We start from the raw sequence: 24762 nt of genomic DNA on the forward strand, positions 1-24762 counted from the left end.
GCCAACTATTGACTAAATCTCCAAAAGTTATCTAAAATAAATTTCCCTCCTCTAAGGAGTTGTCATCAGGTATTTTAATCATGGATGCAAAGCTGACTAACATGGTCAGTATGATGGTTATAATTTCTCAATAGACTTTAATTTTCATTTCTCTGAGTACAGATAAGCATAGTTTTGTTCATTTATTGGCAATTTGTATTAATATGAAATAGATATAGTCTTTCCTCATTTTTCTTTTGGGTTATTTGTCTTTTTATTTCCAATTTTTAACAACAATTTTCTAATTATTGATTATAAGTTTGCTTATGATATGTTTTTGCCATCATGAAGTTTTAAACATTTATTTGTCCAAAATGTATATTTCTTGCTTTATAGCTTTGGAATTTCTTTCCTTGAACAACAGGATTTTCCCAACTTCTGCATGAATACGTAATCTTTAGAGGTTTTTTTCAAAGATTTTTGTATTTTTTATCCAATTCTTCAATCTATTTGAGTATAATTTTGAATTAATATAAAATAGGAGCAAAATTTAAATTTTTATATGAACATTAAGTTCAGTATATCCAGTTTCTCCTCATAACTTCCTTTTGTATTACATTTAGAATTGAATTAAATTCATATATTAATTTTTAAAGATCTGGCATTTTGGGCTGGGGAGATAGCTCAGTTGGTAGAGTGCTTGCCTTGCAAGCACAAGGCGCTGGGTTTGATCCCCAGCACCACAAAAAAAAAAAAAAAAAAAAAAAAGAAAAGAAAAAAAGAAAGATCTGGCATTTTAATTTTTATTTATTTAATCTTTTTTGGCAGGGGCATGGGGATTGAACCCAGGGGTGACTGACCACTGAAGCCTATCTCTAGTCCTTTGTTATCTTTTATTTTGAGATACGGTGTTGCTTAGTTGCTTAGGGTCTAAATTGCTGTGACTGATCTCATTCTTGAGATCCTCTTGCCTCAGCCTTCTGGATTTCTGGGATTACAGGCATGTACCATTGTACTCAGCTGGAATTTTTATTATTTTTATTATAGTAAGTTTTTCCATCTGTTTCTTCATATTTTATATTTTTAAACTATTTTACAATTTTTCTCTGTACTGGTTCTGTGCCTTTCTTTTTAAATTTATTCCCAGGTATTTAAAAATTCTTGTTACTATTGTAAATGGAAAATTTTCCTTTTTCCATATCTAGGAACCTATTCCAATATAGAAAAAAATCCAAATTATTTTATTAATTCTAGTAGGATTTTTACTAGAGGTGTTTATGTTTTTAAGATATATAATCTTACCAACAAAAATAGCTGTATCACTTTTTTCCCCACTGTTCATAACAGTTTTTGTTCATACTATTTTGCTAAAACCTGCAAGAAAGTATTAAGTAATAATAGTGTGCACTGGCAAATTTTCTTGTTTCTGATTTTAAATTTACATTTTTGCTTAGTGTAACATTTGTTCCTGATTTAATATTTAAATCATTCAATTCCGGCTTTACTTAGAGTTTTTATTAAGAATTGCTGCCAGTTTTATCAGCATGGATAACATAGTGTGGGTTTTGTTCTTTTATTTGTTGATGTGTAATAGACTGGTTAATAGATTTTCCTGATATTGACCCAAATTAGAATTCCTAGAGTAAATCTTTAGTTATTGTATTAGTTTGATAGGACTGCCATAACAAAGTACCATGAACAGGGTGGCTTTAAAACAACAGAAATTTAATTTTTCAGAATTCTGGAGGCTTGAAGTCCAAAATTAAGGAGTCATCAGGGCTGTGCTCCATCTGAAATCCGTATGGGAGAATTCTTCCTTGCCTCTTCCTAGTTTCTGATGGTTTGCCAGCAGCCTTTGGTGTTCCTTGGCTTGCAGATGTGTCACTTTCAATCCTTTCCTGGCATAGTGTTCTTTCTGTATCTCTATCTTCACAAGGGCATCCACTTCCTGTGTTTCTTCATGTTGTCTTCTCTCCATGTGTGTCTGCTTATGTATTCAAATTTTCCTTTTTTATAGCAGTAGTCACGTTGGATTAAGGCCCACGTTATGACCTCATTTTAACTCTGTTACCTTTGTAAAGCCACTATGCCACAAATAAAGTCATGTTATGAGGGACTGGGGATATCTTTTCTAGAAGCACAAATTCAACCCATAAGAGTCATATTTTAGGAATTTTGATATACTCCTGAATTCTCTGTGTTAATATTTTATTTAGAAACTAAGATCTGTGTGTATATATGGGATTTGTATATAGTTTTCCCTTTTTCAAAGCTGGCTTTTTAATATAAATTGGGAGCTCTCTAGTTTTATAAGTAGTCTGGAGTAGTTTAAACAATATGGAAATTATCAGTCCCGTAAAGGTTAAAAAGTATTTAGCTGTAAAACCATCCAGATCTGGTAAATTTCATTTATCTTTTCTTTGGCATATTAACATTTCACTACTTCTTAGTTCATTTTGGTAATTTGTATTTTTCTAGGAACTCTACCCATTTCAATTTCTTTCCTTGTTATGAATTAATAATAGCCTATAATCTTTTCATCATTTTTATATTCTTTTTATATTCCCTTTCTTATTCCTAATGTTAAAGCTGAACATTTATTTCTTTCTTTGTTTTAATTCTGAGTCATAAGAGTTTTATTTATTTTATTATTATTTAAAAGCATTGGCTTTTGGATCTATTTTTTTACCCACTTCATTTATTTTTTACTTTTATCAATCAATTTCTTTTTCCTGGTTTGTTTTATTTTGTTGTACTTTTGCTAGTTTCTTAAAAATGATAAAAACTCATTTCTGTTTTGTGTTAAAATTCCATAAGTGGGGGAAAAAAATCCCATAATAAGGTAATTATTTCTGAAATAGTTGGAAAGGATAAATAAACACAGGTTTAAACAATTGGTACTGAAATTTCACCTCAGGCAATAAGAAACAAAATATTTACATCATTATTTTTAAGCCTTCTAACACTTGTGATATTTGGATAACATTAAAACAATAATTTCCTTTTCCTTTGTAGACATCAAAATTACTGATCTTCTAATTAGTCATATTTAAATAGCTGTAGCTTTGAGAATATTTCTGCATTACTAACTGTGAAGCTCCCTGCTCATTTTCACTTATGGGGAGACAGTTTATCAAAGGGACCCATTCGATGGAAGGAGCAGGTGGTCTTCACTCAGTTGCCACCAGTGTATGGACCAGGCAACGCAGTTCCTGTTTTCATGCAGGGAATGTTCTGCTGGGACAATCACCTGGTGTCTATCTCCGTGAGATACTTAGAAGAGTATCTGAAAACTAGCAAGAGGCTCCTGGCTTGGCAAGAGATATTTTCATTGAGTTTGTGTTGAAATCTGACTGCATAGAAAAAACAGGGGTTTTCTTTTATTCTTCTCCTGGGTATCTAACAAATAATCAAGTTTATCATGACAGTTTTCTTTGATTCTATATTGACTTGGTCCTATCATTGTACTTATTAATTTTACTTTAAGAGAACTGTAACAATTTTTACTGAATTAATTATACCTCAGAATTTATGGCAATTTTTAAGAAAACTAATTTGCTTTTCAATATCCATAAAGTTAGCTAAATAAAGCAGTGGCATAAAAATCAGCACCCTCCCAATGATTATTACATTTACATACTATAAACTAACATGCTAACCATAAAGTATGACTAAAATCTTTCTTTCTATAGAAATATTTGTTATTATTATTATTGAATATTGTTTTAGTCACCTATTTTGCTGCTGTGACTAAAAGGTCTGACCAGAACAACTGGAGAGGAGGACAGTTTATTTAGGGACTCACGGTTTGGGGGGTCTCCGTTCATAGGCAGCAGGGGCTCAAGGTGAGGCACAGCATCATGGTGGAAGAGCGTGGTGGAAGTAAGCAGCCCACATGATGATCAGAAAGCAGAGAGAGAGACGCCACTCCACAGATAAAACGTATATACCCCAAAGTCCCACCCCACCACCTTCAGTCACCATCAGGGGATTAATTCACTATTTGGGTTAAGGCTCTCATAACCCAATCATTTCTCCTTTGAACTTTCTTGTTATCTCTCACATGAGCTTCCAAACTATAATATACATAACTAAAAAGAAAAACACTACATGTATAACGCTAAAATTCAGGCATTTCAGTAATTCAACTGGCCTCATTCTAACCTTTCCAAGTAAGTAACCAGGTGATTTTACCATTCTAAAAACAAAGAAATGAATTAAAACTATGGAACTCTAAAATTTTGAAAGAAATAAGAATCAGATAATAGGTCTAAATAAAAGAACCCATCAGAAACACATAGGTAGCCCTGTGGGGCTCAGTGGAAGAATACTGGTCTCACTTGTCTTGCATGCATGAAGTCCTGGATTAGATCCCCAGTACTACCACAAAAGCAGGGGTGGGGAGTGGGATGGGCAGGGGAGGATGGAGAAAGAAATACAGATGTAGTTTAATTAATGTGAATTTTCAAATGATAAACACCTCATGGGGATATAGTTATGAAATAACTAAAAGAGTATTTAAGAAAAACACAAAACAAGAGAACTCAAAAAGGCTATTGTCAAGAACAATGGCATATGCTCTTAAATATAAAACAAATACATTACCTGTGTAATTCTTTTAGATCATTTTCATAACACTTATTTAATTATGGTATATTTAGAAAATTGAAGGGCTTTTAAAAATCATTACTATTATTCTTAATTGCTGTAAGCCAACACTGAACTCGAAATAGTCATAGATAAAATCTAATTTTTTAGAAAAATCTTGAATATAATTTCAATTGAGCAACAAACGATTAAAATTATGTATCTTGTGACAGATATCTGGAGTCATATTTTGAATCTCATCCAAAGATAAGTTTCTGGTCTAACTTTTCACCCAGATTTGCCTTTATTAATATTTTTCCTGTTGAAGGGCAAAATTTTATAAGATTCTGCTTCTTTGTTTATTGCAAATCTACTCTAATTTTAGAATGAGCAATCCTCCTTCCTGTAAAGCAAAAGATTATAGATGATGGTTCTTTTACATGGTGTCTCAGAAGAGTAAATACTGAGAAATTCTAAAGGCAAAGGCCTAATGGAAATACCTCCAAGGGCTCTTTTTTCAAGGACCACCTTGTTTCAAGATTAAGAAGCATGTAACCCACCCAGGATTGTTTTGTGAAATAAAAGGGAGATCAGTGGAGTAGAGGAGGGGATATAAGAAGAGGGAGGAGGGACAGAAAAGAAAAGGGAGGAACAGTGGAATGAAATCAACTAAATTATGCTATGTACATATGTGAATATACCACAGTGAATCTCACTTTTATAGATATATATAGATATGTTACACATATCTATATGTGTTTATATTTATATATTTATATATATATATATATAAAGCACCATTTTTTTCAAGAACTACAAATAAATAGAAGGAAGACCAGTGGAGAAGAGGAAAAGGAACAGGGGAAGCGAGGAGGAGAGGGAAAAGGGAAGTACTGGGGACTGAAGTAGAGCAAATTATTATCCAGGCATGTATGATTATGTCAAAATGAACTCCAGTGTTATGTATAACTATAATGTACTAGTAAAAACGTTTTACAGTTTGCTCTCCTGGAGCATTTTCTTCCATTCAATAATGAGGTCTTCTTACATATTTACTAAAGTTCCATAATGCATTAGGCAGTAAAAGAAAGTATAGTAAGCTGACTTGGCCCTTTGAATAAAAATTTTTTTAAAAATAGGCAAACATATTTAATACATAATATGTATACATTTCTACACTAAATTATCAGCCTTGATATTAATAAGAGACTATGTGGATAATTTTCAATGTGCAGTTAGTCAAAAACTTTAGAAAATTTAAAATGATTTTTACAGGGTGGCAGCCTGTAGGAATGGCACTCAAAACTTTATATTTAGGAACTTCAAAAAGAAAGATCTAAGCTATAATCATTATAGGCTTATGGACTTTGAACCTCAGACATTGGGAATGTCAAAAAGATGCTTTCTTAAGTTATGCTTTTCGTGCTAGAATATTACCCTCTGAAATCAGAAAACAATTATTTAATCAGCTGCTGTGCAACTCATGGACATTGCAAATCATAGGATAAGGAGGACAACATAGAATCATATGAAGCATTTTTATGAGTTTTCATTTTGAGAATATAAACTATCTTGTAAAACTTTGTGAGAAGTAAAATTTAGACACTCCCTAGGAAATTTCATGTAACATTTAATTTAAAAGACTCAGAAATCTCTATTCTTACTCTAAAACTCTCATTTTGTGATTTAAACATACTCACTTTCTATTTTGAGGATGCATTAAAATTGAGTATCCCATACTAGATAGTAAAATTTAATTATGATGCTACATTGCTCAAAACTGTGTGATGCTGGCACAATCTCATCTGTAGGATCAGCAGGATAAAATGATCCTGAATCAAACCCCACTCTATATGGATTTAGTATAAGCCACTGATGATTAAATGGATGTTTGAATAATTGGAATAATTTATTATTTTTAATCTCATAACAAAAATAATTATGAATAAGCCAAATAATTAAAAGAATAAAATTATAAAACAAACAGAAGAGAGTGCAATTGAACATTTAATAGCTTTTACGATAAAAAGAAAATTGAAATTTAAAAGTGAAGAAGTCACAAAAGAAAAAGACTAAGAGATTTCACTTAAAAAAAACTTTCTAGATAAAACACATCATACAATAAAAATCACATGGAAAACATACTTTGGAACAACTGAAAAAACAATGGATTACTATCCCTAATGTTAGAAAATTGTTTCAAAATAGTAAAACACAAACACCCTAATGGAAAAATGAGCAAAGAACACAAATAGGCAACTGAATAAAGATGGAGTAAATATTGCCAGAAAAAAAATGTGAAAATATTCCCAACTTCATGAATAAAGTTACTATGTCATGTATCAAGGTCGCACATTTTAAAAGTTAATAATAATAAATTATTGTTAGTGTGATAAAACAGACCCCTTAATTGATATGAAACTATACTTCGAATTTCTCCAACTTACAGGGGGAAAATGACACTTCTTAATCAAGTTCCTCAGAAATATTCATATAATTTATCCTAGTGATCCCCACTCTTTGGAATCTGTCTAAAGACATATTAAGATTTATGCATGAGGAAATCAAATTTATAATTTTGAAGGCAAACTAAAACTTCAGTATCAGGGACAGTTAAATAAATTCATTTATACATCTTTGATGCAGTCATTAAAAATCTTATTTTTGAAGTATATATAATTTTCAAAGGGAAAAAACAGTCTCCAAAACTTTATTGCTCTTTGTATATTATAATTTTGTAATGATTATTATAATTTTATAAGTATCCATACATTATAATTAATGACATTTTTGTTGAGTATATGTATTTCCTATTGATAGAAAAAAAGACTATAAAGATGAATATTAGCAGTTATCACTGAGTGGTGATAGTATGGAATATTTATTTCTTAATATCATCCCATAGATTCTATAAGGATATGAATTATTTTAATCAGAAAAAATATTCCTTTAAAGTTGAAACATATGTTGTTTCCATTATTAATCAACAGTAGGAGGTAGACCTATAAACTCATAAGCTTTAACTCTGGCCAATTTGTTCTGGAGAATGATAAACCTTTTCTGTGTTAGAGCACAGACAGTACTGTGTGCCCTGCTTTTCTTGGGAATGTGTTCAGCAGCTGTTGTCACTGAGTATCTGCTTCTTGTGAGGAGAAGGGAGGAGGAGCATTTAGGAAGTGAGCAAAATAACACCACATTTCTTGGCTCAAATGAAAGGACCATAAAGCCCATGTGTCCAAACACACAGAAAATATGCATCATTTATAAGGACCAATTTATTCAATGATAGTTTATTTCATTCTCTAGAGCATGGACTTCACTAACAGGGAATATTCAAGGCATACATCCATTAACAAACTGGAATATGAGAATGAAAGGCTCCGAAGTGATCTTGCAAAACTTCATGTCAATGGAAAATCAGCATGGTCTAATCAAAATTCCTATGAAGAAACAGGAAGATACTCCTATCAAAACCAAATAAAAATGGAAAAAAATGAAGATAGGTATGCCAGCTCCATTATATAAGGACATAAGTTTAAAAACATTTATTGACATTATCTTCAATTAATTTATTTTATAACTTTATGTTCTTTCTCTTAAGTTATTTAGCCATTATTGCTTCTTGGTCTTGGGACTAAGATAAAGAGTAGTTGTTTAGCCATTATTACTGATATTATTACTAAAAAATTGTATTTATAATAATAGTAATGCTTCTCTAGTAACTCATAGGACCTAAAATGTATGTTTTGGTGAATAGACTAATAGCTGGATCTGATATTTCCTCAAATATACTCCTGTGGGGGACAGGTGTGCTTGGCTTATCTTGTTAACTATGCATATCTACAGGAGATAAATCCAAAAGTTAACAGGACATTTAAAAAATGTTACTGTTCAAGATTCTCACAGGTGTAGCACAGTTCTCTCCTTTCACCATGCCAGCCCTATATGTATGTATTAGAAGGACAGACACTCACCTGCTACATGAAATAGCAACCATTCAAAAGTGCCAAATTAATAACCCCTCTTCAGGTGATTGACCACTACCCCCAAAAAAGCATCAGTGGTGGGGTGTTGTGGAGGCAAGGCGGCGGCAGCATTATAAAAGCAGTAGAGAGAGGATGGAAGAGGCCACTGGCCACAGCCATTTCTCTGGTGAACATGCTCGTGTGTGTTGTCCAGCATATCTGAAAACCCATTCAAAGAACCTCATCTTGATTTGGGTAGAAGAATATATTTTCTAATATTAAATAAACGCTTTACAAAGTGCTTCCCGACTTTCAGTTCTCTGTAGGTCAAACAATAACTCCCAGGTAAGGTAGACAAGATCCCTAAATATACCATAAAGAGTCTTCCTGTGTAATCATCAGTCACTGTAGTGATCACCCATTGGGTGCAGCACGCTGCTGCCTATACTTTCTTGTGGAAATAACTTTGAAAGCCTTAAATGAGGGTGCCAGGTGTTATAATTTAGAAAAAAAGACAGTTACTGTGACTTTTATTATTTGTAAAAAGTATTTTTCTTGTTTCAAGTGCCCCTTTTTTTCTCTTTGTCAGACAGTACAGAATGTGTTAAAAGTGCCTAACAAAAACAAGACAGTAGGGGACAGAGAAAGCAACATAAGAGGTAAAATGCTCAGCAGGAGATTATCTTAATAAGCAGTTTGGACGACTGTTCCCGCTGTAAAGCCTTGTGTCCTGCTAGTTTCATTTGTTGAAAGTTTCATTAAATTTGTTTTAATGCCTCATCTGATTTCAGTGTTCTCCAGTGACCTGGTTTTTAAAAGAAACAGCATTTCAAATGTTCTGAATAAATTATTACATGTAGAACCCACTATGGGGAAGAGTTGTTGAGACGCAAGGACACTGTGAACTCACCAGTGGAGAACTATAAAGCAGAAACCTCTCTATTAATTTTAGCAAGTGAAAAATGAAATATTTCTTTCCCTCGAAACACAGCTTCGTGAAGTCAGATAGTCAATAATATATAATCAGAAAATATATGTCACTGTTACATATCAATAACTAATGCAGTAGGTTCTTATTGAGTATTTTAGGAAGGAAAAATATTTTAGACAAAGGTTTATGAAGATAACATGCCACAAAAATTTTAAATCTAGTGTAGGGAAATTCTTGCTTTTAACTGAAGATTTGTACACTAAGTAATCTTTTATTCACACTTAACCCAACTTTTGCGTTTTTCACTCCTCTTCAAAGTGATGTTTTTAATGTTCACTCACTTAAAATTCGAAGCACCTTAGGATATTCCAAAGCATTTACTTTCCAATACGATAGTTACTCAGCACTTTTTAAAAAATTATGAGACGTAGTTGAATTTGGTTAGGGTGTTCTGAGTATTGTCCTTAACAGTTAAAAGTTTTAAAGTTTCAATTACTTACAAGCAAATTTGACATAGTGGTATCCAGAACTATTAATATATAACTAATTTTAATGATAAATCAGTTTTATAATAAATGGAGCTTGTCTCTATATGAGATATGTACTTAAAAGTGAATTTATGATTTTAAAAGTTGTATCATGTACAGGAAAGATTTTAATAATCACAAACATTAATCATTAAAATGACTTCAATCCTAGCTAATAAATTAAACGTTTCAAATACTAAAAAGTCACAAAGTCAGCAGATTGGTCATTACCACTTTCAAGTTTCCCTGTCAAGGAGTGAATAGTCACCTAGAAGCCAAAACTAAGTTGAGAAAATTATATACCATCGTGTTACTCAAAAAGAAGCAAGACAGCTGAATGGTTTTAGGCCAGGAAACAATGAGCAGTTCATAGAATCAGGAGCCTGTGTGGAGTTTTAGGTGAGGCTGGAAAACACTTGCATAGTTTATGATGGGGTCTTGTTTTATGCTGAGGAGTTGATCCCCTATCCTAGAGGGAAAACACTGGAGGGAGGGGTGTCAGTACACGTAGAGGACTAAAAATTGCAAAGCTGACTCAACACTCCAGTAGATAAGAGTTCTGCTCCCCAGCACAACTGGTCCTATCAGAATTGTGCAGGGGCCTTGGAATAGGATCCATGGAAAAGTTAATTGAACAGATCAGCTTGTGAGGGGATATTAAAAGCCATCTGAAATAATTTTTAAGATAGCTTTTAAATTGATATATGTAGCATTTTATGCAGGGTGGTTTTATGAAGTATTTGAATAGCTATATTCTAGAAGAAGAGCTTGTCAGATATAAAGTTGATTTAAAACAGAAGCACTTTACTTCATAATGTAGTCTTTCCTTTTGATCTTACATTTTATTGATCTTACTATAAAAAGAATGTTCCCACATAAATTTTAGTAATTAACATCATAAAACTGTATCTATACATCCATAGCAAAATGGATAATTGAGATAATTATTTAGATACTTTAGAACAAATAATACTTTGCCTGAAATCTCTGTGTAATTGAGAATACAGATATATATATATATATTTCTTGAATCATTTCTATGATTATCTTGTTTTTTCCACTGTGCTCTGAAGTATAGATGGTAGTTTTACTCAAATTAAAAGGTTCAGGCAAAAATTAAATGCAGATGTACTATGCAACTGTTATCATTCTGTTTGAATTGTGAGATGTTTCATCTTATTGTGCACATCATAAACCGTGTTATTTCAGTTAATTTGCTGTTCTGTTTCCATGGTAATTATGGTTTTGGAGAATGGGGGAAAAGATTTATGTCAAGATAAGTAAAAATGGGAAACATGTTGTGTTTGTTTTTATGTACTAATTTACAGATGCCTCACTTAACTTTTATTGCTATTTGTATGCATAGCTTTGAAATGTTTGCATAATAAGAAACAAATCTAGATAGATTGGTCTTTGGATAAGAAAAGAGAAATATAATGTGGATTTTTTAACTATGTCAAATTAAAATATGAAGGCTATGAAAATGGTTAATACCTATGGGAAACTTGGATGTTAGTAAAACTAAATAATTTTAAATTGGATAGATTTTTATATTTTCATGGTCTTTGATTATTAAATTTAAACCCCATTATCATGAAAGATAGCAATTTAATCCTAAATAACACATATTGTTGGGACTTTTTCAATAAAATTTCAGGGTAAACTGATCTGTTACTTTGTTTTATTACTCATTTATCTGGTTAGCAGACCAAAATTTAAAATCTCACTAGTATTTTTCAGTCTCATCTTCTACCCTGTATTTTGGCATAAGCTTTTTATTAAATTAAAGCATACTATGCTTTTTATTAAATTGTGGAGTTTAATGTCAGGTGAACATGGAGTTGAGTCAAAAATCCCAAATCATCACTTCCTAGCAATTTAATCTGATTTTAAAATAAACTATTAGATAAAGGATATAGTTTCTAAATTTTTGTTTCCTCTTCTGTGGATAGTGTTCGCCCTATAGGATTATTTTGAAGATCAAATGAGTTTAAAATAAAAGCATTCAATCTTTGTTGTGTATTTTATATATGCCAGGCATTGTGGTCTAGGTATTTTACATGTATTCATCATTTAACTGTCATAGCAACCCTAACTTTTAAGTGAGAAAATTAAAGTCACAGCAAGATAAAGTCATTTCCTCAGAAACACAAAACTAGTAAATGGAGGAGCTTAGGAGATATGTAAACTGAAAACGTGTTATAGATTATTAAACCCTATTGAAATTAGAGTTACTGCTACACAGAGACTTGTTTTATCAGTAAAATATATAGAGTTCTATTAAGAAAACCAGCAAGGTCAAGTATAATAGAGAATAAAAAAAGAGTGTCTGTTTAGAAATGTCCATGGCAGTGGTGTTTGAGATTTCTCTCAGAAAGCTTCAGTTATTTAAATGACCAAGAAATACAAAAGCAGAAGACAGAAAGACGAGCAATATAGGCAACAAAGATTGCAGAATGTCTTTAGGAATTTTTTGGTTTTCTGCATCATTATTAGTACTTCTAAGTCTTTTTTAAACAAGATCTCTACCACTGATTCCCATCCCTAACCCTATTCAGTGCAGTAGAAATTATTCATAGAAAACATTTTCAAAGACTAAACATTTTGTTATGTTTTCCCCTAGCTGGACATCAGAACATTAAAATCCTTCACAACATAACAAACATGTACCCTTGGTAGCAATAAGGACAACTATTCCTTCTCTTTTAGACTTAGCCAAGATCATGAACCAAATAGAAGTGCCACGCCTCCTATGCCACCTCTGACATTTCGAACCAAAGAAATGGCAAGTCCTTTGGTTAGTGATGATGAAGTATTCCCGCTGGTGAGTTTCTGCTTGCTGGATTTTTTTTTTTCTTTAAGGGATAATGACTTTTACACTGATACCAATATGCTGATGTATGTAGTAGTTAAAAAAAAAAGTCACTTCTTGAATAGACTACAAGATGGGTCTGTGAGTCATTTGGCCATACACATCTATGGAAGGAAAAGAGACCCATAATATTTCATTGAGTATTTCAGGCGATGGTTATTAACCTCTAGTACAGGTCAGAATTACTGGTGATGCTCTTTCAAAATGCAAGTGTTTGGGACTCACCCCGGATATTCCAAGATCTTTTGTGCCTTTTTAAAAGCATATTTTTACTGACTCTGACACACTTGCAAATACATATACAAATCCTAAATAGGAAACTTGAATCATGCAAGGAAACATTGATATAACTACTATATATACACAGAGTATTGTCAGCATCAGAAGCCCCACTGTGTCCCTTTCCTTTCCAGTCCGTTTCCTCTTGCTTCCAAGATAACCACTATCCTAACCTTTAACATCATCAGTTTTGCCCATTTGTAAATTTTATGGAAAGTGTATCATTCTCTATGCTGTATTTTTTTTTTATACTAGGAATTGAACCCAAGGGCATTTAGCCCCAGCCTTTTTTATTTTTTATTTTTTATTTTTATTTATTTTTTTGGGGGGGTGGAGAAGGCAAACCTTTACTTCTTTTTTTTTTAATTTATTATTATTGTAAACAAATGGGATACATGTTACGTGGAGTAACAGCATACCATTTGCATAATCATACATTTACATAGGGTAATGATGTTTGATTCATTCCATTATTTTTTCCTCCCCCCACCCCTCCCACCCCTCTTTTCCCTCTATACAGTCCCTCCTTCCTCCATTCATGCCCCCTCCCCCCTCATTACGTGTCATCATCCGCTTATCAATGAGATCATTTGTCTTTTGGATTTTTGAGATTGGCTTATCTCACTTAGCATGATATTCTCCAATTTGCCTGCAAATGCCATAATTTTATGATTCTTTATGACTGAGTAATATTCCATTGTGTGTGTGTGTGTGTGTGTGTGTGTGTATATATATACCACAGTGTATACATACATACCACAGTTTCTTTATCCATTCATCAATTGAAGGACATCTAGGTTGGTTCCACAGTCAGGCTATTGTGAATTGAGCAGCTATGAACATTGATGTGGCTATATCTTTGTGGTATGCTGATTTTAAGTCCTTTGGTTATAGCCTGAGGAGTGGGATAGCTGGGTCAAATGGTGGGTCCATTCCAAGCTTTCTAAAGAATCTCCACACTGCTTTCCAGAGTGGCTGCACTAATTTGCAACCCCACCAGCAATGTATGAGTGTACCTTTTTCCCCACATCCTCTCCAACATCTATTGTTGCTTGTATTCTTGATAATCGCCGTGCTAATTGGGGTGAGATGGAATCTTAGTGCAGTTTTGATTTGCATTTCTCTTATTACTAAAGATGGTGAACATTTTCTTCATATGTTTGTTGATTGCTTGTACATCTTCTTCTGTGAAGTGTCTGTTCATATCCTTAAAGCCCACTTGCCTTTTTTATTTTTTATTTTGAGACAGTCTCACTAGGTTGCTTACAGCCTCACTAAGTTGCTGAGGCTGGCTTCAAACCTGCAATCCTCCTGCCTCAGCCTCCTGAGCCACTGAAATTACAAGCATGTGCCACTGCACCCAGCTGTATTCTTATGTCTGGCTTATTTTGCTCAACATCATTTCTGAGATTCATCATTATCCACATTGTTATATGTAGCTGTAATTTACACATTTTTCTATAGAATACCATTGTATACAAATATACAATGATGCTATAATTAATTCTGCATTAATTTGATGGGCATTTATTTCTAGTTGGGGGTTATTACAAATAATGCTGCTAAAACATATCTTTTGGTGCACATGTATACACATTTCTATTTCATATGATATCGCTATGGTCAGCTTTAGGAGATATTTACAGACTTTACTATTTGAACCAATGAATACCCCAGAAAGTAGTGTATGAGAGCTTTCCTTATTCTATGTTCTTTCAAACACTTGTAGTTGTTAGTCTTTTTTTATTTTAGCCTTTAAGGTCAGTGTATAGTTAATATCATATTGTGATTTTAATTCATACTCCTCTACTAACAAATGAGGTCGAGCATCTTGTTACATGTTTATTGGCCATTTTTAGATACTCCTTCGTGGCATGTCTGTTAAATGTCCTTGCCTAATTTTCTGTTGATTGCCTTTATTCTTATTGATTAGTAGGAATTCTTTATATATTCTGGATAGAAGTCTTTCATTGGTTATGTATATTGCAAACACCTTCTTCTACTCTTACATGCCTCTTAATTCTCTTTTGATGAGAAGTTCCTAATTTTAGTATACTCAAATTTATGAATCTTATCCTTTGTAGTTAATATATTTGATATTCTATTTTCAGTTTTCTGAAAATTCCTATTTAAAACTGTCATAAGGTTATGAAAGTATTGTTATCTTCTAGAAACTTTGTGTTTCAAATTTAGATATATAATGTAACTGGAATTAATTTTTGCATATGATACAGGAGAGTCTCAACCTCTTTTTCCTTTGAAATGTTCAATTAACCCTAGCCTCTTATTCCAGTCCTATAGATTCTTTCAGATTTTCTGTACTCACTCAAAATAATGTCAGTTTTATACATTTTTCTTTTTCCTTCCCTTATTGTACTGACTTGTACCTCCAGTAATATTGGGAAATGGTATTAGCAACATGCTTCACCTGTGCCTTGTTACAAGAGAAAAGCTCTCAACATTTCACCATTGTGTATGACATTTCTTGTAGATATTTGGTAGATTCCTTTTAAAAGATTAGGGAAATTATCTTTTATTCCTGTATTGCAAATTTTTTCATGACTAGATACAAGGTTTTATCAAATGTCTTTTCTGTCTCCATTAAAATGACCATAGATTTTCTCCTTTGCTTGGATAATATAATATTTTATCTTGATTTTAGATTAACCCAGCTTTGCATTCTTGGAATAAACCTAACTCAGTCACTAAATTTGGTCTGTTAACATTTGGTTTAGAATTTTTATTTGGTGTTCACAAGACAAATTGACCTGTAATTTTCCTTTGATGGTCCTAGGTTTGGGTGTCAGATTATGCAGACCTCATAAAGCAAGTGGGAGGGAAGATTCTCAATTTAAGTTTTAATATTTTAAATTTTTAAATTTTCATTTGATTTTTTATATTTTCCAATTCTCTGCTGAAATTATATTTTTTGATTTAATATATGAACATAAAGATGTATAGAGTTTTTCCTTTCTGAAACTGAAATAGTACTTTTAGTAATCACCTTCCCTTGTATTCAAAGTATATTGTGTAATTTTTAGCACTCTCCATGATATACTAATATAGAATACAAATTACAAATAAATAAATACACAACCGAAAATGTTTAAACTGAATAGACTATATCTCATGAGTACTTTTCTACTTTTCTGGAATCTGTCACCTTGCACTGGTAGAGGCTGGAAGTAAGAGTTAACCAATTGTAGTAGAAAGAGAAAGCTTTAAGCCATTAAGATCTCTAAAACCTCAAAATGCTCATTTGGTGTTCATAAAAACATAAAAAGACAAAACAGACAAGACTTTCATACTAATAAAGTAAACTAAACAAACTTCCTTATTATGGGAATCTCTAAGGGAACTTTGTAATTTCTGTGCCAATAAAAACTTTGATCTTTAATGATTTAAAGCAAGCATTTATCCAGCCCAGCAATAGAGAAAAAGGTGATAAGCTACTAACTACTCCATTATTCTAATAACCAGTGAGTTTAGGATTTGGACATCATTAGTCTTCTGTACAGTGGGTTCCGTTACCACTAAGCAGGACCCCTTCAGTCTGTGACCCCTCAGTTAGTGGTGCTGGCAAAGACCCTGCAGGTAGGAAAGGCAAACTCATAGAATGTATGTCAATTCTGGTAAGGATAAAACATTACCTTTTCCAATGTTTCCAAAAAACATTGCTTGATCACAGCTTTATGTGATCAAGTTGCCACCAAGAGGCTGGTTGGTGCTGCCTCTCAGGAACTCACCTACATTTTCTACTGTGAGCAGATGAGATGATGAACAGCAACAGAAGTTAGGTAACTCTTGATGAAAGAGAAACCTTGCCGTGACAACCATAAAAAATTATCAGCGGGGTGGCCCAAGGACAAAATATGAATCAAATTATCCTGTCCACTTGCTAGTTCTCTATCTCAGCCACAACTTAACAGCATGGCAGGAGCAACTTTTCCACTGAAACTTGCCAGACTCCATATGGCATTTTTCTCTACCACGGATTTTTTTCTAGTATGGGAACTGACAAGTTGCAAGTAGCAGGATTGCCATACCCTATCCTGAAACTACTGACGAGCCCTTTCTTGTTCTAAGCATGCTCAAAAAACCAGAACCAGCTTTCTGTGTCACTAAATAAATGGGTCAGATTATTTCATCCAAAAGCAGAGCATTTTCATGGTGGATTCACTTGTACTTTACTTAAATGTCCTGACATGCCCCATACTGCTAGACACCTAAAAACAATGTGATGGCCCTGAATTTTGTATGGGATTTGTCTTTCACCATCTGGAGTATGCATGTCTTTGAAAAACTTGCCACTTCTTATTAGGCCTTATTAATATGATGTTAGTGTTAATATAAGGTGTTCTGTGTGATAGTCTTTGGACTGTCCAGATGGTCCAGGCCCCTTCAGAATTTACTGTGACAACATCATTAACATAGTTTGGGCAAAGGCTATGATGTATACTGTTGTCTATTCCATGCAAATGCTAATTGCTTCTGATCCTCTTTTAAATTTGATATTAGAAAGAATGCATTTGCCAGATCAACAGCAGCCTTGCACCCAAGGCTATAATGTGCTGCTCTAGTAAAGATAATGTACTTGACACAGCAGCTATAATTGTGACAACAACTTGGATAACTTTTCAGTACTCCACTAACACCTGCAAAGATCCCATCTGGGCAGGGACCAGATTGGTAAACTAATTCCCCTTATGACAAGGTTCAACTTCATACAGATTGTTGACTTTTCAAACACTTCATAAAGTCTCATTCTTCCTAATAAAATAACAACAAAGAACAGTGAAGGGACCACAAAACTGGAAAATTAAAGTTCAAATTTCTCCAACTTTTTTAAAAAATTAACTTTTTATTTTTTAATAATAAAGGATTATAAAAGTATCTAATATTGTCCTTTATTCCATAAATACATTTTTTTCATTTTATGTAAATAAGCACTAAACAAGTCAAAAACAACTGAATAGCATTTCTACATTTATAAGATGCATGGAATTGGAGCATCTCACCTGTCATAGGACCGATAGGATACATTCCAGCACCATGGCCCTCCTTAACACGGAACCACTCTGACTGCTGAGAAGTGCCAGGCAGCCAGCCCTCCCCAACTAGCTAACTCCAAGTATCAGTTGGTTCCTGTGTTAAGCCAATCCTTTTTATTTTTCTACATAAACCTTTATCCAGTTCAGCTATATAATCTTCATGTTTTTGGAGTTACCTATTTTCAGATGGGAATCACTGGCTTTGTAAATAAGTAGAGCAAGTTTTAGGCAATTCCCTGGTGTTTACATTGCCCCTGCGTTTGCAGCTGGATACAACAACATTCATTTCTAGAGCTCTTAAGGTAATGGTACTGCGATGTGTGTCCTAGTTCCTTGAGGATTCATGAGTGGTGATGTTACACTGGTAGGAGTTTAGCTCAACATGACTTAGTTCATTACCAGCTGCAATGTTTGACAGCATGTCAGGAATGAAGCATGCCTGGAAATATGAAGATTTTAAAAGGCTCTATGTTCCTCGTCTCACTTTTCTTTCTTTCTCTCTTTAGTCTCCCCCAGATATCTCCTTCCCTGCTTCTTTGGCTGCACAGCATTTCCTTCTGGAAGAAGAGAAGCGAGCAAAAGAACTTGAAAAACTTCTAAATACACATATTGATGAACTGCAAAGACATACAGAATTTACTCTTAATAAATACACCAAACTAAAACAAAATAGACATATATGAGCTTTTAAACTTTTTTTATTTGCTCCCCTACCCCAAGAAAAAAAGCTCTGGCAAAATATTTACAAAGTTGAGTATTGAAGCTGAGAAATTTTGTTCTATTTTCTTGAGTAAATAATTTCTGTAAGGCAGCTAGAAAAGAGCATTTTGTTTGATAAAACTGTTTGTATTTCTGCGTTAACATACTAAATTGTTCTGCTATAGAATTGCTATAAAATAAACATGACTACTCCAAAAGAGAATTTTTTCTAGTCTAAGGAATAGTTTGGAATTAAAAATTCAATTTTTCCCACTTGAATCATGTATACTAAAAACCCATTTCCTCTGTAACAACATAGAATGAGAGAAAAGGAAGTGCTGTATTGCAACTATCAGTGAATCAAGTACAGCTCAGTTGTACTAGGTGTATACTCAAGGATTTTTTTTTTTTAAATGAAGAATATTTAAATATTTTGAACTATGTAACATCCTAAGATTTCTTTTAGGAAAAAAAAAGTCATGGCTTTATTGTTTTTACACTTACCTTTGTAATGTCTGGTTTAATACTATAAAGGACACAATATGCAGTGTACACACTTAAAATATATGTCAGAGATCAATGCTTTCCTGTTAGTACTAATTACTTCATAAATGTGAATAAGAAAAAACAAAAATAAATCAATACTATTTCTACATTCTTCTTTGCAATCACCTGTTTTTAATTAATAAAGAAATACAAAATTCAATGGACTTTAAACATAAATGCCAAGTTTGTACTAGATAATAATAAGCTCCTCCCATACCAACTCATTAACCTTGTTAAATTATTTAATATGCAGCAATAGCATGGTATGAACAATAAAATATATAAGAAAGATAGTCCAATATTCTATTTTTTACTTAAAAAATTGGATATATATCTATCTGTTCTAGCTTTATCTATCCTACTATATAGAGAAAGAAAATTCAAGATAAGTCCTATAGCTTTTATGGTTTTCTTTCTTTTCAAAGAAACAATCTCAACATACTGAAAGAGAAGTTGAAATGTCCATAGATAACAAATGTCCTTTTCATGTTAAAAATGCAGAGCATTATTCACTTTAGGTGACATGACCATGCTATTTGTGTAGCTCCTAGTGTTTCCAAAAACACTCCTTACTCAAGGCTGCTTTAACAAAAACACCACAGACTGTGTGGCTTAAATGATAAATATTTATTTCTCACTGCTCTAGAGGCTGTAAAGTTCAAGGTCAAGGCACCAGATGATCTGGTGTCTGGTGAGAGCCCGGTTTCTGGCTTAGGGACAGCCTCTTACTTGCTGTAATCTCACATGATGGAGAAAAAAAAATCATCACTTCGATGTCTGTTCTACTAAGAGCACTAATCTACTCTATTCATGGGGGTGCCACCCTCATGAACTAATTTTTTCCTAAAGGTCCCGTCCCCTAATACCATCACATCAAAGGTTAGGATTTAACACACAAATTTGAGGGGAACCAACACTCAGCCCATAACACTACATACAGCATTTTTCATTTAAACTTAAAACAAGCCTGTGAAGTCAATAGGGCTCCTGTCCTTGCCCCTGTGATCTAGAGCTGTTAAGTACTCAGGATCATGGTAAGAAAGAAGCTCAGAAAGGAAATGCTGGCTTTCTGGTTCCTGGCCCCAGCTCCACTACTTCTCAGTACCACTTCTTATAAGCAAGCATTGGTGAGCTATTTCCACAAAACCATGCTTGATGACAAAATTTCCAAAGCATACAAATTCACTAATGTACCCACAAAAACCCCACATGTGGAAAAGAATTGAATTTTGTAGTACTTTTTTAAATAACTTAGTAATTTCTAGTCTAGACATAAAGAAAAAACATTTTTCAGTGTTATCTTTAGAAGATGGGAAGAAAAAGTGTATTTAGGGAAAGAGTACTCCTTTAACAAATAATAAAATTTTGTTTCTCTTATGCAAATGGAAACCATGAAAAAGTGCAAAGTATGTCTATTCTATGGATCTTTGTAATCCCCTAAGTCTAAGCAGTCTCTTCAGGATAAAGACACGGCTGAAAATTCTGAAATAAAGGTCTAGGCTACATAGGTCTTAGAAAACACAAATGTGGAGTATATCCTGGACTAATGTTGAGTTTGCCTTTGTGGATTATTACATTAAGTCCAAAGAAAGGCTTATTTTAAGTCACCAGTTCAACATTCCACTCAATACCTGCTTTCTTAAAACAGTGGTTTTCATGATTTTTGCTTAACAGCAGGATTCAGTGTTCAAAATGAATCATATGCCCAAGTCCAACATACACATAACCAAAATAAAAAGGAAGTGCCTCTAGTTGAATGTTGAAAGAAGGAAGGGAATGGGGCGCCCTGCTGCTCATCACTGCCCTCACTCTTCTAGCCTCCTGCCCTCTGTATGCCAAAGGGATTCCATGGATGCTATCATGGAAGGGACTGATAGGAAGGTTGTTATGACCTGACCACAGAACACATTTTCCCACAGAAACCATATCATGGATAATGTTAACTTCCTACATGTTACAAAAGCCAAGTCAGCTTAGTTTCAAATAGGGAAGATGTCAGCAAGGCCAAGTATAGAACTAAGGAAATCCTGAGAGCTTCCTCACTGATCCCAGAACCAGAGTAGGAATGTTTAGGTCTTTAAGGCTGACAGTACGTCAGAACACGTTAGATGTGTTGGAGACAGGCTTCCCATGCCATGGCCCTATGACCTTAATAAAGCTTCCATTTCTTGTCTGTAAACAGGAATAATACTACTACCCATGTTGGAGAATTATGGGGATGAAAGGGGACAATCTACACAGAGTACCTAGTATAGTGTACCTAAGCATGTGCCATCCTTCCCTCTGCAGCATTAGGTCTGGGCCCAGAAGATCAAATATATCTTCAAAGAATACTATCATTTTTTGAGGACAGTATGTCACTACATGTTAAAGTCCTTTAATCATTAACAGTTTTATTAAGTACTATGTTACATATCATAAAATTTATCCATTTCAAAGGTATAATTCAATGATTTTTACTAAGTTTAAAGAGTTGCGTAACCATTGCCACAAATGACTTACATTATTCCCATCACCCCAAGAAAGATCTCTAGGGACCATTTGCAGTCCCTTGCTATTCCCATGCCCAACCCCAGGCAGCCACTGAACTATAGAGATTAACCTGGACATTTCATGTAAACGGATTCATGTAATAAGTGGCTTTTTATACTTGGCTTCTCTCACCATAATGTTTTTGTGGTTCATATTGTAGCATGCATCAGTATTTTGTTCTTATCGTTCAATAGTATTCCACTACATGAATAAACCATGTGTTTTTTATCCATTTCATCAGTTGATGGACTTTTCAGTTTAGGGCTATTACAAATAAAACTGTTATGAACATTGACATACAAGTCTCTGTATGACTGTATGTTTTTATTTCTATTGAATAATTTCTTTGAAATAGAATTTGAGTTTCATAGTATATTTATGCTTAATTTTGAAAATAAAGCTATCAAACTATTTCCAAAGTAGCTGTACCATTTTACATTCCCACCAGCAATGGTAAGGGTTCCTGTTTCTCCAAATCCTTTCCCTTGCTTGTTATTTAGTCTTCCCTATTCCCCATAATACTGGGGATGCACCTCGGAACACTCTACCACTGAGCTACGCCCCGTTCTTTTTAGTTTTTATTTTGAAACAGAGTCTGGTTAAGTTGCAGAGGCTGGCCTCAAACTTGCCATTCTCCTGCCTGAACCTCCCAAGCACACCACTGCACCCAACTTGACTTTTTTACTATAGCTATTTCAGTGTGAGTGAAGTAATATTTCATTCCAGTTTAAACTTGCATTTCTCTGATGACTAATGATATCTTTTTATATGCTTATTGACCATCCACATATATTCTTTGGTGAAATGGCCATTCAAGTCTTTTGCCCACTTTATAATTTAATTCTCTTGTCAACTTAGAAGAAATTTTTTATACCTTTTAAAGTCCTTTATTCGACATATGATTTGCTATATTCTCTCCAGTTTCTGATTTCTTTCACTTTCTCAATGGTATCTTTTGAAGCACATACATTTTTAATTTTGAGGAAATATAATTCATCAATATTTTTCTTTTATGGATCATGCTTTTGGCTTCATATCTAAGAAATATTTGCCTGACCAAAGTTATGAAGATTTTCCCATGTATTTTCATCTAAAACTTTTTTAGTTCTGTTTTAAACTATGTCTATAACCCATTTTGAGTTAATGCTTGTGTGTTTTATAAACATCTGGATTCAATTTTTTACAAGTGGGCATCCAATCATCTCAGTACCATCTGCTGAAAACACTTTTCTTTCCTTCCTTGAATTATTTTGTCACCTTTGTTGAAAATCAACCTCAAGAATAAAGGTTTGGGGCTGAGGCTGGGGCTGTAGCTCAGTGGTAGAGTGCTTGCCCCGAATGTGCAAGGCACTAGGTAAAATAAATAAAGATATTATGTCCATCTACAACTAAAAAATATTTTTTAAAAAAAGAATAAATGTTTATTTTTAGACTCATTTCGGTTCCATTGATTTATGGTATTCCTTATCCATTGCCACACAGTCTTAATTACCATAGCTTTACAGTGAGTTCTGATATTGAGAAATTAAAATCCTCCTTATTTCAAGATGATTTTGTTATTTTTGGTTTTTGAATGCTTTACATTTCAATGTAAGATTTAGGGTCAGTTTGTTAGCTCGTCATTTTTTTACAAAAAATAAAAATGCCTGCTGCAATTTTGATAGGGATTAAGATGGCAATTCTCTTCAAAGTGACCTATATTGAATTCCAATTTGGGGTGAGTTGCTATCTTAACAATATTGTATTTCAATTTGTAAATTTCTCCATTATGTCAGATTTTTAAATTGCTCTTGGAATTGTTTTACAGTTTTCAGGGTGTAAGTCTTATGCTTCTTTTGTTAAATTTATTGGAAATATATCATTCTATCTGGTGCTATTACAAATGGAATTAATTTCACAACTTTAGATTTTTGTATATTGGTCTTATATTTTGTGATCCTGCTGAGTTCATTTATTCTAGTAGGTATGTGTGTATATGTCTGTCTGTGTTCTTTAGAATTGTCTACGTATTTAGATCATGTTGTCTATAAATACAGTTTTTAAAATTCTGGGTACATTGTATTTCTTTATAATACCTACTGCACTAGCTAGAAACAATATTACAATGTTAAAAGGAAGTGGTGAGAAGTGTTTGCCATGTTCCTGATCTTAAAAGAAAGCTTTGAATCTTTCACCATTAAGTGTGATGTTAACTATAGATTTTTTGGAGATGCTTTTTTTCAGGTTCCTACCTATTCTTAGTTTGTTGGAAGTTTTTATGATTGGGTGGTAAATGCCTTTGTCAAATGCTTTTTGTGTGTCTATCAAGAGTTTGTCTTTATGAATATGGAATTTATATTAACTTTTTAAAATGACAAACTAATATTGCATTCCTGGGGTTAACTCTTACTTGATCATTTCATCAGTTCATTTGCTATCACTATAACAAAATACCTGAGGCTGAGTACTTTATAAAGTAAGTTTATTCAGCCCACTGTTTGGGAGGTTCAAAAGCATGATGTCTCTACCTTCTTGGCTCTGGTGAGGGCCCCCTTGGTTATTGCATGGCATGATGTATTTTGCAGCACAAGAGGAGAAAGAGGAAGGAGTCACATGACAAGAAAGGAAGCCAGAGGGATTCAGAGGACAACCTGCTCTCACAAGAACTAACTTATCCTGAGTCCAGCATTATTCACTACGAAGGGCAAGGCATCCACCCACTGGCCCAATTATCTCCCATTAGCTGGAGCTAATTCTACATTGGGGATCAAGCTTCCAACCCACAAATCCTTGGAGACACACTCAAGCCACAGAA

The 24762-nt window shown here is 33.5% G+C and overlaps 1 protein-coding gene across 8 annotated transcripts in view; it reads left to right on the top strand.

The window, feature by feature from the left end:
• Window positions 1-24430, top strand: part of DEUP1 (deuterosome assembly protein 1) — a 97141-nt gene extending 72711 nt beyond the window's left edge. For 4 of the 8 annotated variants that reach the window (XM_079103626.1, XM_079103625.1, XM_079103627.1 and 1 more), the window contains exons 12-14: window positions 7873-8069; window positions 12699-12813; window positions 18698-24425. In XM_079103626.1, coding sequence (XP_078959752.1) covers window positions 7873-8069; window positions 12699-12813; window positions 18698-18874 — 489 coding nt within the window. In that variant the 3' untranslated portion in view covers window positions 18875-24425. Of the gene's footprint in view, window positions 1-7872; window positions 8070-12698; window positions 12814-18697 lie in introns of all 8 variants that reach the window. The other 4 variants (XM_079103631.1, XM_079103632.1, XM_079103630.1 and 1 more) reach the window with 3 other exon arrangements.
• Window positions 24431-24762: the final 332 nt, after the last annotated feature.

This window comes from Sciurus vulgaris (assembly GCF_902686455.1).
Source record: "Sciurus vulgaris genome assembly, chromosome: 11".
In the NCBI taxonomy this organism is placed as follows: Eukaryota; Metazoa; Chordata; class Mammalia; order Rodentia; family Sciuridae; genus Sciurus; species Sciurus vulgaris.